This window comes from Nomascus leucogenys, chromosome 17 (genome assembly GCF_006542625.1).
Source record: "Nomascus leucogenys isolate Asia chromosome 17, Asia_NLE_v1, whole genome shotgun sequence".
In the NCBI taxonomy this organism is placed as follows: Eukaryota; Metazoa; Chordata; class Mammalia; order Primates; family Hylobatidae; genus Nomascus; species Nomascus leucogenys.
The window spans coordinates 34,738,296-34,757,531 of record NC_044397.1 but is presented as its reverse complement, the minus strand read 5'-3'; the positions used below and the strand labels follow the sequence as shown (position 1 = coordinate 34,757,531).

Sequence of the window (19,236 nt, the reverse complement as noted above, 5' to 3'; positions counted from 1 at the left end):
AGGCGAGCGGCGCATGTTCGGTGTCCCAGCGGCGCGCGGCGGGCCTGGCGTCCGGGGAGCAGGCAGTTCCCGGGTCGCGGCGGGCGGCACTCCTTGCGGGGACGCCCGACGCCCTCTGGGCCTCGGTGCCTAGCGGGTTTTCCCAGACCCTGTCCCCGGCTGTCGCCTGCGGGGGACCTTTGACAAATTAACGACTTGATCGTCCTCGTCTGTGAAATTAGGGTAAGAACGCCTAGTTCATAAGGCTGTTGCAGAAGGAGTGACATGTGTTATTTCCCTCACAATAAAATCCAAACAACCTACCACAGCCTGCAAGGCCCTGCCTGATCTGGCCCCGGCCTGGCCTCTTCTAGCCCTTGATCTTCAGGCTTCAGCTGCACTGGCCCTCATGCCTGGTGGTGGTGGTGGTTTGTTTTGTTTTGTTTTGTTTTGTTTGAGACAGGATCTCGCTCTGTCGCCCAGGCTGGAGTGCAGTGGCCTGATATCAGCTCACTGCACCCTCAGAATCCCGGGCTCAAGTGATCCTCCCACTTCAGCCTCCCAAGTAGCTGGGACTACAGGTGCACCCCACCGCACCCAGCTAATTTTATTATTATTTTTTTATTTTGATAGAGACGGGGGTCTCACTAGGTTGTCCAGGCTGGTCTCCAACTCCCGAGCAGAAGAGATTCTCCATCCTAGGCCTCCCAAAGCACTGGGATTACAGGCATGAGCCACCGCACCCAGCTCTCCGTGTCTGTTTTTCACATGCTTCACTCTCCCATTCAAAAGCCTGTGGTTCCTTCTCTTGTTCATCATGGCATCCCCTGTGACCAACACGGTGCCTGACACATTGGTGCCTAGATACTTTTTGAGTGAATGAAGGAATAATTTGGGGTGGAATCTGGTATTGAGTTGCTCCATCTTGTGAAAGTTGCAGATACCAGGACAAAATCACATTGTCAGGTCCAAACAAATTGGAGCCATGAGAACACCAAGGAGAAGGGCTCATGCTTGCATGTCTGAGATAGGGACTGTCTCAAGGACTTTCGAAAATAACCCCACAAGGCCAGGCATACACCTGTAATCCCAGCATTTTGGGAGACCGAGGCCAGACAATCACTTGAGGTCAGCAGTTTGAGACGAGCCTAGCCAACATGGTGAAACCCCGTCTCTACTAAAAATACAAAAATTAGCCAGGTGTGATGGCAGGCGCCTGTAATCCCAGCTACTCGGGAGGCTGAGACAGGAGAATTGCTTGAACCTGGGAGGCGGAGGCTGCAGTGAGCTGAGATCGCGCCACTGCACTCCAGCCTGGGCGAGACAGAGCGAGACTCTGTCTCAAAAAAAAAAAAAAAAAAGAAAGAAAAAAAGAAAATAACTTCACAAGGCCAGGCATGGTGACTCACACCTGTAATCCCAGCACTTTGGGAGGCCAAGGTGGGAGGATCACTTGAACCCAGGAGTTTGAGACCAGCCTTGGCAACATGGTGAGACCTTGTTTCTACAAAACATGAAAACAAAATTCGCTGGGTATGGTAGAGGCATGCCGAGGAAATTTATGCTTGGGAACTGAGTCAAAACTCCCTTCCTTTTTGTTCCCAGAAAGCTGTAATTCCACAACCCTGTGTCATAGCCTCATACATAAGCCAGGTTCCTACAATGGCAAAAGGCATATACCTCCCCAGATGGTCTTCCTCACAAATTCCTTGCCAGGAAATTCCTCGTTAGCCTCTAAATCTTTCAGCATAAACATTCCCCCTATAAACCAGCCCTAATCCGAGTTCTGTGAAATCTCTTACTGACAATGTTGATTACAAGCTTATCTTCCCAATTATAGAATGAGGAGGAGACCAGGAATCATCCCTCCACCTATCCTGAGACAGATGCATAATTGACTTTTTCCTCCACTCCCTCTTCTTACATAAAACGTAGATTTACCGAACACTAATGAGAACCTCACAAAAAAGTAACCATTTGCAGCAGGGTGCAGTGGCTCATGCCTGTAATCCCAGCACTTTGGGAAGCGAGTGGATCACTTGAGGCCAGGAGTTCAAGACCAGCCCGGCCAACGTGGCAAAACCCCATCTCTACTAAAAATACAAAAATTAGCCGGGTGTGGTGGTGCCCATCTGTAATCTCAGCTACTTGGGAGGCTGAGGCAGGAGAATCACTTGAGCCTAGGAGGTGGAGATAGCAGTGAGCCGAGATGGACCCACTGGACTCCAGCCTGGGCAACAGAGTGAGACTCTGTTTCAAAAAATAAAATAAAATAACCATTTGCTGGACTGGGCGCAGTGGCTCACGCCTGTAATCCCAGCACTTTGGGAGGCCGAGGCAGGCAGATCACAAGATCAGGAGATTGAGACTATCCTGGCTAACACTGTGAAACCCTGTCTCTACTAAAAATACAAAATATTAGCTGGGCGTGGTGGCACGCACCTGTAGTACCAGCTACTTGGGAGGCTGAGGCACAAGAATCGCTTGAACCTGGGAGGCGGAGGTTGCAGTGAGCCGAGATCGTGCCACTGCACTCCAGCCTGGTGACAGAGCGAGACCCTGTCTCAAGAAAAACAAAACAAAACAAAACAAAACAAAACAAAACAAAACAAAAAACATTTGCCTCACTGCCTCTCCTTCTTCCTTATTTTCCTCTTGCATGCTTTCTTCCCTTAAATACTGAGTTCCTGGCCAGGCACAGTGGCTCATGCTTGTAATCTCAGCACTTTGGGAGGCTGAATCACCTGAAGTCAGGAGTCAGGAGTTCAAGACCAGCCTGGTCTCGACCAGTAGAGATGGTGAAACCCCGTCTCTACTAAAAATACAAAAATTAGCCAGGCATGATGGTGCATGCCTATAATTCCAGCTATTCGAGAGGCTGAGGGAGGAGAATCACTTGAACCCGGAAGGCAGAGGTTGCAGTGAGCCGAGATCGTGCCACCACACTCCAGCCTGGGTGACAGAGCAAGACTCTGTCTCATAAAAAACCCCAAAATTCACATCTGGCAAGCCTAGGCTGCTCCACCCCCTCCTTACCCCCAAGCCTAAGCAAGTTGCACACACTGCTCCTCCTGCCGCCCCTGCAAAGAGGGGTACAGACACCTAGAAAGAGCCAGACAGACTCTGGTTCTAGGTGTCTGTATCCCCACCCAAAGTGTAAGCTCCTAGAAAGCAGGTGGAAAACTATGTTATGACCCTGAACAGCCCTGTATGGTGATAGTTGTAATTTACAGGGGAATTATGCAATCTCTCCGTTTAGGAGCCTGGATGAAGGAAAGTTGAAGGGGCCAGCAACCCTCAATGGAACGGACTTGAGAAATCCTGCAGGAAGAGGGGTCTTCTGGCCAAAGGGAAGTTAAAAACGAATTTATCTTATTCTAGTCCTCAGCGATAAACCAACCAGGTCTGGACAAACGGAGAGGGTTGTCAAAGAAAACTACACAATGCCTTGTTTCTATTTGGAAAAACCAGGTCAGAAAAATGTATCTCTGTGGCGAGATGTTGGCTCACTGCAACCTCCACCTCCTGGGTTCAAGCGATTCTCGTGCCTCAGCCTCCCAAGTAGCTGAGCTATCAGGCTTGCGCCACCACACCTGGCTAATTTTTGTATTTTTAGTAGAGATGAGTTTTCAGCATGTTAGCTAGTCTGTTCTCAGACTCCTGGCCTCAACCGATCCACCTGCCTCGGCCTCCTAAAGTGCTAGGATTACAGGCGTGAGCCACTGTGCCTGGCCAGAAAAACGTATCTCTTTAAAGAATGCTAGGCAGCTTCCAAGGAGCATAGTGCTTCTCAGCTAGATAGAAGGCTAAGATAAAAACAAGATGAGAATTATTCTAGGGTTAGTAAAGTTGATCGTTTGCACCGCTCTCTCACACATTAAAGAACTCCTTTGCCTTGTTTCAAGTGCTTTTGAAACATTGTTCAGATACTTACACAGCTCATAAAACAGAGATTATTGTGGAATTTAAGGATGACTTTGACATTGAATCAGTTGATTGTGTGCGTTTTAGAACTAAGTTTGCTAAACGTTTCTTTTTTTTGTTTTTGTTTTGTTTTGTGTTTGTTATTGTTGTTTTCGAGACAGAGTCTTGCTCTGTCACCCAGGCTGGAGTGCAGTGTTACAATCACAATTCAGTGCAGCCTCAACCTCCTGAACTCAAGTGACTGTCCCATCTCAGCCTCCCGAGTAGCTGGGACTACAAATGCATGCCACCACACCAGGCTAAATTTTGTATGTTTTGTAGAGATAGAGTTTCGCCATGTTTGTTTGTCTCAAAACAAACAAACAAACCAAAAAAATCTCCCCACCCCAAAAACAAAAACAAACAAAAAGCAAGTGCTCCTTTTGGTATGTGTCAGTGGTTATCTATTCACCTGTCAGTCACTTATTTAACAAATATTTGGGAGTGCCTACCAGGCAGCAGGTACATCACTGAACAAAACAAAGTCCTGACCTCATGGAGCTTATACCCTAGTTGTAGGAAACAGACCATAAACATACTTCAGGATATGCATATATAGAGAGAGATGGAGTATCGCTTTGTCGCTCCCAGGCTGGAGTGCAGTGGTGCGATCTCAGCTCACTGCAACCTCCACCTCCCTGTTTCAAGCCGTTCTGCCACCTCAGTCTCCCAAGTAGCTGGGATTACAGGTGCCCGCCACCACTCCCGGCTAATTTTTGTTTTTGTATTTTTAGTAGAGGCGGGGTTTCACCATGTTGGCCAGGCTGGTCTCAAACTCCTGACCTCAGGTGATCTATCTGTCTCGGCCTCCCAAAGTGCTGGGATTACAGGCGTGAGGCACTGTGCCCGGCCAACAAATTGAATTTTAAAGATTGAGTTGGCTTTATTAGGGATTCATGAACTGGCAGCACCCAGTCTACAAAACAGAAAGGAAGCCAGGTGTGATGGTGCGTGCCTGTGGTCCCAGCTACTCTGGAGGCTGAGGAGGGATGATTGCTTGAGTCCAGGAGGTCGAGGCTGTAGTGAGGTAGGGTCATGCCACTGCACTCCAGCCTGGGTGACAAAGTGAGACCCTGTCTCTAAAAAAAAAAAAAAAAAGACTTCATATGTTGAAGAAGGCAGAGGAAAGCATGAACATGATGAGGTGCTTTCCTTCTATTGATGGCTGTTGTGATACCTCATTTCTTATCTTCTTAGTTTAAAAGAATTTAAGGCCGGATGCAGTGGCTCACACCTGTAATCCCAACACTTTGGGAGGCTGAGGTGGGCGGATCCCTTGAGCTCAGGAGTTTGAGACCAGTCTGGGCAACATGGTGAAACCCCGTCTCTACGAAAAAGTAGCCGGGCATGGTGGCATGCATCTGGGATTCCAGCTACTCGGGAGGCTGAGGTGGGAGGATCGCTTGACCTTGTGAGGGGGAGGTTGCAGTGAGCCGAAATCACAACACTGCACTCCAGCCTGGGTGACAGAGTAAGACCCCTGTCTCAAAAAAAAAAAAAAAATTTTAAACAAGAAACACACAGGAGGCCGGGCGCAGTGGCTCACACCTGTAACCCCAGCACTTTGGGAGGCTGAGGCGGCAGATCATTTGAGGTCAGGAGTTCAAGACAAGCCTGACCAACATGGTGAAACCTTGTCTCTACTAAAAATACAAACAAATTAGCCGGGTATGGTGTCGCACACCTGTAGTCCCAGCTACTTGGGAGGCTGAGGCACAAGAATCGCTTGAACCCGGGAGGCAGAGGTTGCAGTGAGCCAAGATCACACCACTACACTCCAGCCTGGGTGACAAGAGCGAGACTCCCTGTCAACAACAACAACAGCAACAAAAAAAAAAAAAGGAAAAAGAATAAAAGAAACACATGTCAAAGGAAATCCAGCATAGAGTAATTTATTGCAAAAGGAAAATAGTATTTTGAAAGTTAAGTGCAGAGTAGACAGTACACCCTGAGAGAGAGAGATAGAGAGTTCAGGGAGGGCTGCTCCTAAGGATGAAACGGCAAAGGCTGGCTCTAGAGAGACCCCCTTTTGGGGGGGTCTTACACGATTATTCATAAGGGGGTGGGAGAAGTGTTACTAGTAAGCATGTTCCCGGTGGTCCTCTAGGTGAACATGCGCAGTGGGTGTACAGGCTTGTTCATACATTGCATGTTTCATTAGCATCTTAAATCTCCACCCAGGGGCGTGTTTTTTACTATGATAATGAGCAAAGGGTCAGTTTGAGGACAGATGAAATCAAAATGCGCATGCTCCCTACAGGGGAAAGTCCCTACTGGAGAGAGCTCAGCTTGAATGAGCTCAATTACAATGCGAATGCTGGGGCTTACTGTGTTGACTGTGCGGTCACCACGGTTGCCGCGTCTCCAGGACACGGTCACTTCCTTGACTACCTATCCCGCCTCGCTTCCACCTGTAGCTTCCTGGTTTTTTTGTTTTTTTTTTTTTTGAGACAGTCTCACTCTGTGGCCAGGCTGGAGTGCAGTGGTGCGATGTCGGCTCACTGCAACCTCCGCCTCCTGGGTTCAAGCGATTCTCCTGTCTCAGCCTCCAGAGTAGCTGGGATTACAGGCGCCTGCCACCGCGCCCGGGTAATTTTTTTGTATTTTTAGTCGAGACGGGGTTTCGCCATGTTGGCCAGGCTGGTCTCGAACTCCTGACCTCAGGGGATCCGCCCGCCTCGGCCTCCTAAAGTGCTGGGATTACAGGCGTGAGCCTCCGCGCCCGGCCGGTAAGCTTCCTCTTCTCTGCTCTCATCACCTGTACACGGGTTTTTTCCTCATGTCAACTCTGTGATGGACTGGAATGTTTTCTTCAGATGTGGGTAATTTAAAGGGCGCATTTTTACAAGAAACCAAAAAAACTCGGTTTGTTCGGAGGCAAGTTTTAAATCAGATTTATTTTTTAATATTGATGAATCCTTCAATAATTGTATGTTTACTGCTGCCCTTCGCGAGCAAGCCTGAGAAGCGCGGGCTCGACATCCCCGCGCGCCCCCGCTGCCCGCCCCCAAGGCCGGCGACGCCGGAGCACATGTCCTGAGGCCCAGGACCGTGGTCGGCCGCTTTCGCACCTGCATGGCCAGCAGAGGGCGCAGCCGGCCAGCCCCGCAGCGAAAGATCCCCGAGTGCCGCGTCAGCGATCGGGCTCCTTGCCCTCGCCGCCTGCCAGCCTCCCTGAGTCAGCAAACCACAGAGAGGCGAGGACCTCCCATTTTCCTAGACAGAACAAGTGGGCGTTGGGGGCACGCGTGAGTGGCAAGAGCAACCGACCCGGAAGCGAAACGAGGGGGAACTTCCGTTCTTTGTTCTGTCCCCGGTGTGTGGGTCTGTGACAGGGTCTGACAGGGCCTGGTCCGTGTCCGGCCCCCCAAATCTGTCGTCCCTGCCCCCAGGGTGAGTCCACGCGTCCCCGGGTCTCGCGGCGAGACTGAGGCTGTGGTCGCCGGGGAAGGGGGTGGTGTCTGTGCCGCTGCGGCCCGCAGGGTCCCCCGGCCGGCCCGGAGCAGGGTTCGGGGAGGCGCCCCTCCGTCCCCTGCAGCCCGTCCTCTACTCCGCTTCCCCAGAGATCCCCCTAGCCTAGCGGGACCCTGCGTAGGGGTTAGTAGTGGGGCTCCGGTTCTGGTTTTGTGACTTAAACGGCGCCCCAGCTGGAGCGTTTAAAAGTTTCAGCAGAGCGGTAGGGGCGCCTCTCTCTTAAAAGCAGCTAATGACAGCGACCCTAACTTGATACTTCTCCCAGACGTTTTTATTTGATGTTAACACAGTTATTCGCGCCCTTGGCAGGAGAGGAAGTTTATTTTTACGCAGCTGCCCAAGGATCAGAGAAGTTCTGCTAAGCGTACGCAGTTAGGACGAGGGCTGGGAGTGGGTGCAGACGCCGATTCCAGGGGTAATCCTGCTGGAGCCCAGTGCATCAAGTGATACACCTGGCTCAGGCTCCGTTTTCAGTTGTATTAGATTCCTGGTTTGATCCCCTCTCCGGAAGTGGGATTGAATCCACATCGGTGTTTACAGAGTGATGAACCTGAAACCGGTGGACGAATTAGAGGAACTGAGCGTATTATTTTTTCCAGAAAAGACATCTGTGGAGAGTGGGCATCATTTGATTATACATGTTTGATGGACAGTCGGGTGGAAGGAGAAGATTCTGTTATTGTAGCTCTTTTTTAAAAAAAACTAATTTTTATTTATTTATTTTTGAGACAGTTTGTCTCTGGAGTGCAGTGGCGCGATCTCGGCTTACTGCAACCTCCGCCTCCCGGTTCAAGCGCTTCTCCTGCTTCAGCCTCCCGATTGGTTGGGACTACAGGCGCCCGCCACCACATCCGGCGAAGTTTTTTGTATTGTTAGTAGAGACGGGGTTCTGCCCTTTTGGCCAGGCTGGTCTCCAACTCCTGGCCTCAAGTGATCCACCCGCCTTGGCCTCCCAAAGTGTTGGGATTACAGGCGTTAGCCACCGCGCCCGGCCTTTTTTTTTTTTTTTTTCCTTTTAAAATTTTTGTGTGTGTATTAAGGTCTTGCTCTGTTGCCCCCGGCTGGAGTGCAGTGGTGCCATCATGGCTCATTGTAGCCTGGAACTCCTGGGCTCAAGTAATCCTCCCACCTCAACCTCCTAAAGTGCTGGGGTTACAAGCATGAGCCACTGCACATGGCCAGTCATTGAATTTCTGTGATGCACTAGGTCTCTGTGAGGTGAAGGTCCAAGGAGATAGATTTTCAGCGAATCACCTGAAGACGTCTAATGGCTCAGCTGTGCAATGTGGATCCCCTGCTGAAGTAGTTGGGAGCACAGTGTCTAGCAAGTTAGCTGACAGAACGTTAGAACTTTCTTACCCTGGGTGGAGGTGGACCTGAGAACCTACCATTCCCTTTCATTTCTCCACGGATGCAACGCAAATACTAGTTGTGGTGGTGGTCTTAATTGGTATTTATTAGCATATAATAAGTATTCTCTTTTTTTTCCTTTTCTCAATGTCTTGATTAGAAATGAAGTTTAGGCTGGACTTGGTGGCTCATGCCTGTAATCCCAGCACTTTGGGAGCCTGAGGTGGGAGAATCACTTGAGGCCAGGAGATTGAGACCAGCCTGAGCAACATAGTGAGGCTGCATTTCTACAAAAAGAATTTTAAAAAACTCAGCCAGATGTGGCAGTGCACACCTTTAGTCCCAGCTCCTTGGGAGGCTGAGCTGGGAGGATCACTTGAACTCAGGAGTTTGAGGCTGGAGTGAGCTCAAACTCACTGCACTCCAGCCTGAGCAGCAGAGTCAGACCCTGTCTCACATGGAAAAAAAAAGACGTTTGCATGAATATTTTAAATTCCTTTTCTTCCCCTTAATCACACAGCATCGGCATCAACAAAAGTCAGAATCCCCGGGAACTTGAACAGAGGCTGCTAAATTCCCAGTAATTGCCCCTTTGGCCTTCTAGGGACTGACTTCAAACAAGGAAGGAAAGAATCAGGCAGGTAAAGCTTTCCGTGTTTTGTTCTCACTGCCAGGCCATCTATCTCGGTCCCCACGGGCAGCACCAGGGAGTGAGGCTGGCAACAGAGCAGGGGAAGGGCCCCGCCTGGACCTGAGGCCATGGGGGCACAATGGAGAGTTTTCTTTCTGTGAGAAACTCTGTTTACTGATGTGGACACTGGGTGCTTGTTCTCAACAATATGCCTTTGAGTTCCAGCTTCCCTTAACCCAGCTGTGAGAGGGAGCGTTGCCTTCTTCTCTGGAGTCAGACCTTTGACCTGCCTTTCTAGGAGTTTGTACTGAAAGCTGACTTGTTGAGGGCATCAGCTCATAAATAGCTCCGGAGATTGTAAAGGTGGTTGATAAGAGGATATGATGGTTGGCTCTGAGACACCATTGAAGGGACCCTGCTGGGAGGGCAATGGTGGCAAGAAGGTGTGTCACCTTGATTGCCAGTGGCCTGGCTTGTGCCTGAGTCACTGCTTTCCACTGTGTAAGGGCTCTGGTATTGGACATTCTATATCCCCTGCTACCTGAAGACCAGAGTTGTCCAAACTTGCAACTGACTTTCAAACAGGACCCCTCTTCCTTTGTTCTTTTTTTCTTTTATTCTCTCATTTTCTTATCCATTCCTCTTCCTTTGATGCCTTATGTGAGTGTAACAGTCTGTAATTATGAAGCACATACTTTTTGCATTCCTGATTTTTTTTACTCCTTGCAGTTGTGAGTGGCAATAGAGTTAGCACTCAGCAAACATTTGCTATGTGAGCAAATGAGTAAAGGGATAATGAGAGGTAGATAAAATCCAGGGTTTTTTTGTTTGTTTGTTTGTTTTGTTTTGTTTGAGACAGAGTCTCACTGTTGCCCAGGCTGGAGTACAATGGCGCGATCTTGGGTCACTGCCACCTCTGCCTCCCGGGTTCAAGCGATTCTCCTGCCTCAGCCTCCCAAGTAGCTGGGATTACAGGCGCATGTAACACCATGCCCAGCTAATTTTTGTATTTTTTCTTTTCTTTTTCTTTCTTTCTTTTTTTTTTTTTTTTTGAGGCAGAATCTCTCTTTATTGCCCAGACTGGAGTGCAGTGGCGTGATCTTGGCTCACTACAACCTCCACCTCCTGGGATCAAGTGATTCTCCTGCCTCAGCTTCCCGAGTAGCTGGGATTACAGGCACACACCACCATGCCCAGCTAATTTTTTGTATTTTTAGTAGAGACAGGGTTTCTTCATCCTGGCCAGGCTGGTCTCAAACTCCTGACCTCGTGATTTGCCTGCCTCGGCCTCCCAAAGTGCTGGGATTACAGGCATGAGCCACCGTGCCCAGCCTGGGAGTAGTCTTTTTATGCCAGTGAATGTATATACCCGCTCCTGCATTTTGTTATAAATATTACTGAAAGTGATGGGGGCAGCCAAAGGTGGGATATTGTTGAGGAACTTGGGCCTTTTTTGTGATCCTTGTGATAGTCTCATTTCAGGAAGTATATTTACCAGGCTCTAAAAGACTAGTCTGAGGCTGGGCATGGTTTCTCACGCCTGTAATCCTAGCACTTGGGGAGGCTGGGGTGGGTGGATCACCTGAGATCAGGAGTTCGAGACCAGCCTGGCCGACACGGTGAAATCCCATCTCTACTAAAAATACAAAAATTAGCCAGGCGTGGTGGTGCATGCCTGTAATCCCAGCTACTTGGGAAGCTGAGGCAGGAGAATCACTTGAACCCGGGAGGCAGAGGTGGCAGTGAGACGAGATTGCGCCATTGCACTCCAGCCTGGGTGACAAGAGTGAAATTCCGTCTTAAAAAAAAATAAAAAAAGTTGATATCGGGCGTGGTGGCTCACGCCTGTAATCCCAGCTCTCAGGGAGGCAACAGGCAGGAGGATAGCTTGAGCCCGGGAGTTGGAGACCTGCCTGGGCAGTATAGCAAGACCCCGTTCTCCACAAAAAGGAAAAAATAAATTAAAAAATAAAAGACTAGTCCCAGTTGCCACATTTCTTCTCACTGTTCCTGGGTACTCACTGAAATACTAGCTCCCATCTTTCTGTATTCAGGAGGTTTTTTCGAATTATCTTTGAACCTTGAACTTTTGCTTCTGCAGTGCTTCCTCATTCTCTTTTAAAACCCGCTTCCTGCTGAGTCTGCACCCAGGAGACCAGAGAGCACCTTGCCCTTCCATGGAAACTCAGGCCGATCTCGTATCTCAGGAACCTCAGGCCCTGCTTGACAGTGGTGAGGAATAAGGACTCATTCATTCTATTACTCAGTCATTCCGCAATCATCCATTGAAATCACTCATTTACCAGGTACTAGGCTAACTACTAGAATCCAGACATGAATAAGACACACTCTTCGCCATTCAGTAACTCACAGCCTAGTGGGGAAGCTGACCGAACAGTAATCAATGACAGCTTGATAGGTTTGATAATTGAGGCAGATTTTTTTTTTTTTTTTTTTTTGAGATGGAGTCTTGCTCTGTTGCTCAGGCTAGAGTGCAGTGGCACAATCTCGGCTCACTGCAACCTCCGCCTCCTGGGTTCAAGTGATTCTCCTGCCTCAGCCTCCCATGTAGCTGGGACTACAGGTGCCCGCCACCACGCCTGGCTAATTTTTGTAGAGACGGGGTTTTGCCATGTTGGTCAGGCTGGTCTTAAACTCCTGACCTCAGTGCCCACCTTGGCCTCCCAAAGTGTTGAAATTACAGGTGTGACCCACCGCACCTGGCCACTGAGGCAGTTTTGAGGGGTTGTGAGCACTTCACGTGAGATTAATTAAACTGTGTCAATCATGCCATTTTTTGGGCATTCTATGCAGCCGATTTCATAGGCATAGTTTGTGCTTTTTAGGAGCATGCTTTTAGAAAAAGCGCTTTGGAATCATTTTATGGGTCATAGACAAAAAGATAGAGTGAATAGGAAGCCACTAAAATATATTTTGCGGCTGAGCGCGGTGGCTCACTCCTGTAATCCTAGCATTTAGGGAGGCCAAGGCGGGCAGATCACAAGGTCAGGAAATTGAGACCATCCTGGCCAACACAGTGAAACCCCATCTCTACTAAAAATACAAAAAATTAGCCGGGCATGGTGGCACGTACCTGTAGTCCCAGCTACTCCAGAGGCTGAGGCAGGAGAATTGCTTGAACCCGGGAGGTGGAGGTTGCAGTGAGTCGAGATCACGCCACTGCACTCCAGCCTGGGTGACAGAGTGAGATGCCATCTCAAAAAAAAAAAAAAAAAAAAAAAGAATTTCAGAAAAAGGTAAGAGATCCAACACAGAAACAGGGAACATTTTTAGTGTACAGATTTGATCTGGGGTGGAGAAAAAGGAGCTGTGGGCATTGTGTTTCCAGTCGGCTGGGGTGAAGCTGCTGGTTTTTCTCTGGTCTAAGAACTTCATGCTGGGTGCAGTGGCACACGCCTGTAATCCCAGCTATTTGGGAAGCTGAGGCGGGAGGATCACTTGAGCCCAGGAGTTTGAGACCAGCCTGGGCAACATAGCAAAACCCACCTCAAAAAAAAAAAAAATAGAACTTCGTGCAAGAGCAGGATCATATGTTTCTGGCCAAGCTTGGGTGAATGGACGAGAATGCAGTAATCACTAAGATAGGACTGGGCGGTTTCATTGAGAGAAGAGTGACTGGAGAGAAGAGGGGATCTGGGGCAGACTGGAGACCAAGAATGACCAGGCCTGTGGCCATCTGCTCAGGAAGGATGGACCTGCTCTGAGTTTGCCTTTGTTGGACACACTTCAGCTAGCTGCAGAGGAAGCAAACTTAGAAATGTGAGAGAGAGGGTCCTGTGTTGTCCCAGGACCCCAGGAGCTTTCTGTGGGTTGGGAAGTCAGCAGGTTGGGAGGTCAGAGCAAATGGACTCATTCCTGGGCCCTTTTATTGCCCTTCAGCTCTTCCTTCAAAAGTTCCTGCGTTTTCCAACAAGGACAGCCTGGGGGATGAGATGTTGGCGGCTGCACTCCTAAAGGCCAAGTCCCAGGTGAGCTGTGGTTCCCTTCATCCTTTTCCTTTCCATTTTCTGTACAATGACATCCCATTCACAGCCTTAAACCCTGATCTCCTCCATCAGGCCCATGGTTCTGTCCTGCTGAATCATGGACCTCACCTTCCATCTTGGACTCCTGTCTCTCTTTCTCCACCCAGTCCTCCTTTCCTCCCTTCCCAAATGTGCATTTTTCACCCCATCCTCAGTGATTTTTTTGGTGCCGCCATTCACATTCCTCACCCTGAAATTGCATGCCAGCACGTGTTGTTTCAGGAGCTGGTAACCTTTGAGGATGTAGCTGTATACTTCATCCGGAAGGAGTGGAAGCGTTTGGAACCTGCTCAGAGGGACCTCTATAGAGATGTGATGCTGGAGAATTACGGGAACGTGTTCTCACTGGGTAAGGAGTTATGCCTTGTCAACAAAACTCGCTGGTGTTTCTTTGCTTCTTTGTTTGCTAGTAACAATCTGCTCACTGAAAAGAGCTGACTGTTTCAGCAGATTTTTTTTTTGAGGTGCAGTGGCACAATCTTTGCTCAGTGCAACATCCACCTCCCAGATTCAAGCGTTCCCAGGTTCTCACCTCTGCCTCCCAAGTAGCTGGGACTACAGGCACGCACCACGACACCAGGCTAATTTTTGTATTTGTTTTGTTTTGTTTTGTTTTAGTAGAGACGGGGTTTCACCATGTTGGCCAGGCTGGTCTCAAACTCCTGACCTCAAGTGATCCACCTGTCTTGCCCTCCCAAAGTGCTGGGATTATAGGCATGAGCCACCGTACCTGGCCTAGGTAAGGATTCACTTAGTCTTAGAAAACTGTAAGAACAATAATCTTAACTCATTTATATAGCAGTTTGCAACTTGTAAAGAGTTCTCATATATATTCTTTCATTTAATCTTCACAGTAACACATTAATTGAGGCAGCTAGTATTATTCCTTATTTTACAGGTAAGGAAAGTGAAAGTAGTCCAGGCGAGGTGGCTCACACCTGTAATCCCAACACTTTGAGAGGCCGAGGCAGGAGGATCACTTGAGGTCAAGAGTTCAAGACCAGCTTGGGCAAAATGGCAAGACCCTGTCTCTACCAAATATCCAAAAAATTAGCCAGGCATGGTGGCACACGCCTGGAGTCCCAGCTACTTGGGAGGCCGAGGTTGGAGGATCACTTGAGCCTGGGAAGCCGAGGTTGCAGTGAGCCGAGATGGCACCACTGCAGTCCAGCCTGGGCAACACAGAGAGACCCTGTCTCAAAAAATAAATAAGTAAATAAAGTGGAGGTGAGAGTAGAGGTCTCAATGTCTTGTGCATGCATGGTCATCAGTTGCGCTGATGAGTGGCAAAACTTGGGGCCCAGTCTTTAACTCCAAATCTGGTACCCTTTTTTTTTTTTCTGAGATGGAGTTTCGCTCTTGTTGCCAGGCTGGAGTGCAATGGCGTGATCTCGGCTCACCGTAACCTCCGCGTCCTGTGTTCAAGTGATTCTCCTGCCACAGCCTCCTGAGTAGCTGTGATGATAGGCATGTGTCACCATGCCCAGCTAATTTTGTATTTTTAGTAGAAACGGAGTTTTTCCATGTTGGTTAGGCTGGTCTCGAACTCTGACCTCAGGTGATCCGCCCACCTCAGCCTCCCAAAGTGCTGAGATCACAGGCGTGAGCCACTGCGCCTGGCCAAATCTGGTACTTTTTCCATGTTATTCTCAGGACTTAATATATAATCAAGAGACTTTTCCGAAGGATTATCCCTGAACACATGAGGTGCTGCTCTTTGCCCACGTCTCTGTCCTCTCCTTCTCTGCTTCTCTGCTCCTCTTCTCTAACCTATAGGGACCTGTTGCTTTGTTCAGGACCTAGTGCCCCTGCTGCTCTGTAGAAACTTAGAAAGGTTAAGAAATTAGGCCAGGCGAGGTGGCTCATGCCTGTAGTCCCAGCACTTTGGGAGACTGAGGCAGGCAGATACTGAGGTCAGGAGTTTGAGACCAGCCTGGCCAACATGTTGAAACGCTGTCTCTACTAAAAATACAAAAAAATTAGCTGCGGGTGGTGGCATGTGCCTGTAATCCCAGCTACTTGGGAGGGTGAGGCAGGAGAATTGCTTGAACCTGGGAGGTGGAGGTTGCAGTAAGCCGAGAACACGCCACAGCACTCCATCCTGGGCGATATAGTGAGAACCTGTCTCAAAAACAACAAAAAAAAGATTAAGAAATTAGTTTCTTGGCCAGGCGCGGTGGCTCATGCTTGTAATCCCAGCACTTTGGGAGGCCGAGGCGGGCGGATCACGAGGTCAGGAGATCGAGACCACGGTGAAACCCCGTCTCTACTAAAAATACAAAAAAATTAGCCGGGCGTGGTGGTGGGCGCCTGTAGTCCCAGCTACTCGGAGAGGCTGAGGCAGGAGAATGGCGTGAACCCAGGAGGCGGAGCTTGCAGTGAGCCGAGATCGCGCCACTGCACTCCAGCCTGGGCAACAGAGCGAGACTCTGTCTCAAAAAAAAAAAAAAAAAAAAAAAAAGAAATTAGTTTCTTAACCTTTAGGATGTAGAATTCCTTGTCTCTCACCCCTCTTAGTGGGCATTTTCCCGAGCAGAGCCAGGTGGCCTTCCTAACTCTCATTTGAGACCTCCCTGTACATTTCCCTTCTGTCCTCGGCAGATCTGGGGTCTGGAATTGAGCTCTGGGACTCTCAGGGTGAGCAGATAAACTTCGTTGTCCCATGTCTCTCCCCATGAGCAGAATTCCCATTTCTGAATCCTGCCACCATCTCTCTGCTAGAATGAGAGGAAGAGCCAAGGGGCCTGGGTTTAAAGGGAACTGAGAGCAGAGAGGTCCTAAGAGGTACCTGTTCAGGTGAAGGAGAAACAGCTGTTCGCGTCAACACACATTACCCTGTCTTTACTTTTTAAAATATCAATTAAGCTAAAAACGCAAACTCTCTGGACCCTTTACATTTATCCTCTGTGCCCAGAGTTGCCTTTAGAAACTCCAAAGGAGTGAAAACAGAGACGTCAGACACTGAGATTCTTTGCATAGCCTCATGTGCGAGCATAGCCTTTTATGCATAGGGCCCAGAGGTGGACTCAGCTGTCTTGCCGTTTCCATGGGCTTGGCATTTGTGGCATGACGACAGCCATGACTCCTCTTCTTTCGGGGCCGTGGCGGCCACTAGCATCCTCCCCCTTGCTCGTTCTCATGCTGCTGCTGTCTCTCCTCAACCCTTACCCCCTTTTCTCACCAACTGTCCTGTACTTGCTCTCCCTTCTTGCAGTCACTGTGTCCCCAGTTATATCCACTGCCCTGACCTCTCTAAAGGCTTTGTCACTTCATTAAGCAATATGACCTTCCTCTTCTAACGTTGGTTCCCTGCCTCTCTGCCTGATCTGTCCTCCCCTCCACACACACTCAGCTTTCTCTCCACTTCCAGCTCTGTTCTCCTTGGTTTTGCTCTGCTCTGTCCCTTCCCTGTCTCCTTAGCCTGGTTGTCTCATTTTGCCTTAGCTGCACACATGTGGGGCAGGCCTCTTTGTAGGCATGTGCTTTTGGCACTGTAAGTATTCGTTACGATGATCCTGTCCTGTGATTTTCACTCTTTCTTCCCCAAGGAACAAGTGACATTTGCATTTTTTATTGTGTCAGATCGTGAGACCAGAACTGAAAATGATCAAGAAATTTCTGAAGACACAAGATCACATGGGGTCCTACTGGGAAGATTTCAAAAGGATATTTCTCAGGGTCTCAAGTTTAAAGAAGCCTATGAACGAGAAGTCAGTCTGAAGAGGCCACTGGGGAACTCCCCTGGAGAAAGATTGAACAGGAAAATGCCAGATTTTGGTCAAGTGACAGTTGAGGAGAAGCTAACCCCCATGGAAGAGAGAAGCGAGAAATATAATGATTTTGGGAACAGCTTCACTGTGAATTCCAACCTTATCTCACATCAGAGACTCCCCGTGGGAGACAGACCCCATAAGTGTGATGAATGTAGCAAGAGCTTTAATCGAACTTCAGACCTTATTCAACATCAGAGAATCCACACTGGGGAAAAGCCCTATGAATGTAATGAGTGTGGGAAGGCCTTCAGCCAGAGCTCACACCTTATTCAGCATCAGAGAATCCACACTGGGGAAAAACCTTATGAATGTAGTGATTGTGGGAAAACCTTCAGCTGTAGCTCTGCCCTCATTCTGCATCGGAGGATCCACACCGGGGAGAAACCCTATGAATGTAATGAGTGTGGGAAGACCTTCAGCTGGAGCTCCACTCTCACCCACCATCAGAGAATCCACACTGGTGAGAAACCCTACGCCTGCAATGAATGTGGGAAGGCCTTCAGCAGGAGCTCAACCCTTATTCACCATCAGAGAATCCACACTGGAGAAAAACCCTATGAATGTAATGAGTGTGGGAAAGCCTTCAGCCAGAGCTCACACCTCTATCAGCACCAGAGAATCCACACTGGAGAGAAGCCCTACGAATGTATGGAATGCGGAGGAAAGTTTACCTACAGTTCAGGCCTTATTCAGCATCAAAGAATCCATACCGGGGAGAACCCCTATGAATGTAGTGAGTGTGGGAAAGCCTTCAGGTACAGCTCGGCTCTTGTTCGCCATCAGAGAATTCACACTGGAGAGAAGCCTTTGAATGGGATGGGCATGAGCAAAAGCTCCCTCAGAGTTACAACCGAGTTAAATATCAGAGAGTCCACGTGAAAGAGCCACACACCCATTTTCCTCACTTCCCCTGAGTCTCAAGAGCTCTTGCCTTACCCTATAAATCTCAACAGTTTAGGATGTGTCCCTTCCAACTCAGACCTTTCATTTTAGAGAATGGGGCAGATGGGGCAAATCGTTGAATTTTCCCAGAAATCGCACCAGCCTTAGCGACAAGGCAAGTGGATGGCGTGCTGGGAATAGAAAGCAGCTCTGGGACCAGTTGCCCCATTTAGGAAAGGAGTTTGCACTAAACTTTTCCTCACAGCAGAGGAACTTTTCCAAGGTGGGGATGGAAGCACAGTTGGGACAGAATTTGATGGATTCCTTTAGTTGGAGTCTGCATGGTCAGCACAGACGGCAGTGGAAAGGACGCTCTGGGTCCTGTTATTTGCTAGGGAGGGTAAAGGGAGACTATTTCAAAGCTACTGTTCCTAGTCCAGCTTTAAGTTTCGATAAGAAACATGCTGTTTTATGATTTCATTAATTATGGAAATTTGGCATTGAGGGATTATTTTATTGAGGGTAGAAGAGATTCCAGAATCATCTTCTGTGATGATGGTGTCCTTTAGGGCTCTTGGAGCAGCCAGACCATGTTTCCAAGAGAAACCTGGTGATATTGCCAGCAGACCCCCTGCCCTCCCCAGTTGTCCTGGGGCTGAATGGGCAAATCTATCCAAACAGCTAGTAACCGGCTGTGAGGGAGAGGGTCAGAAGCACTTAGCGTTGGCCTCTGATTCCTGTCCTCTCTCGTCCTCTTCCCACTCCAATGATGAAAATGATTTTCTCTAAATGACTGGGTAAGGATGCTTTCAAGGAGCTCACTCGGCCTGCCTGCCCTGCCCTCTGACACCCAGCCCCAGGAGCCAGACCACTCCTGTCTCCGCCTCTGACTCTTCAGCAGCTGAAGATTAATGCAGATAAAGAGCAAAGCCCAAAAGGGAGAAAAAAAAAAAAAAGCGAAGCTCAGAGGAGGCAGGCTGTGCCTGAGCCTGGTGGCAGTGCTTGTTGCTGGGTGAGGATGGCACTCCGAGTTTTCCCAACCGACGGGATGACTTTCCATTGTGTTTTCCCAACCCTGCTCATCCTGTAGCATAAATGAAGTGCACTATTAAACAGAATAGTTTTTCAGAAGAGATTG

At 49.0% G+C, this 19,236-nt stretch overlaps 1 protein-coding gene across 9 annotated transcripts; it reads left to right on the top strand.

Annotated features, from left to right (window-relative positions):
• The first annotated feature begins 15 nt into the window (after positions 1 to 15).
• On the top strand, positions 16 to 19,231 carry ZNF3 (zinc finger protein 3). 9 transcript variants are annotated; one of them, XM_030795959.1, is made up of 6 exons: positions 16 to 222; positions 3,239 to 3,450; positions 9,287 to 9,407; positions 11,499 to 11,629; positions 13,298 to 13,792; positions 17,026 to 19,231. In XM_030795959.1, the coding sequence occupies exons 4-6, from the start codon at positions 11,575 to 11,577 to the stop codon at positions 18,093 to 18,095; spliced, it is 1,620 nt and encodes a 539-aa protein (XP_030651819.1). In that variant the 5' UTR covers positions 16 to 222; positions 3,239 to 3,450; positions 9,287 to 9,407; positions 11,499 to 11,574; the 3' UTR covers positions 18,096 to 19,231. The 9 variants fall into 9 exon arrangements, with proteins under 9 accessions (XP_030651819.1, XP_030651820.1, XP_030651824.1 ...); XM_030795964.1 differs by lacking the exons at positions 16 to 222; positions 3,239 to 3,450 and adding an exon at positions 6,220 to 6,671 and having other exon boundaries at positions 13,298 to 13,386; positions 13,666 to 13,792; XM_030795963.1 differs by lacking the exons at positions 16 to 222; positions 3,239 to 3,450 and adding an exon at positions 6,693 to 7,335 and having other exon boundaries at positions 13,298 to 13,386; positions 13,666 to 13,792.
• Positions 19,232 to 19,236: the final 5 nt, after the last annotated feature.

Coding starts and splice junctions, on each gene's coding strand:
- ZNF3 (XM_030795959.1), top strand. CDS start 11,575: ATGGAAACTCAGGCCGATCTCGTATCTCAGGAACCTCAGGCCCTGCTT. Junction 11,630..13,297: donor TCAGGCCCTGCTTGACAGTG/GTGAGGAATAAG, acceptor ATTGCCCTTCAG/CTCTTCCTTCAAAAGTTCCT. Junction 13,793..17,025: donor CGGGAACGTGTTCTCACTGG/GTAAGGAGTTAT, acceptor TTATTGTGTCAG/ATCGTGAGACCAGAACTGAA.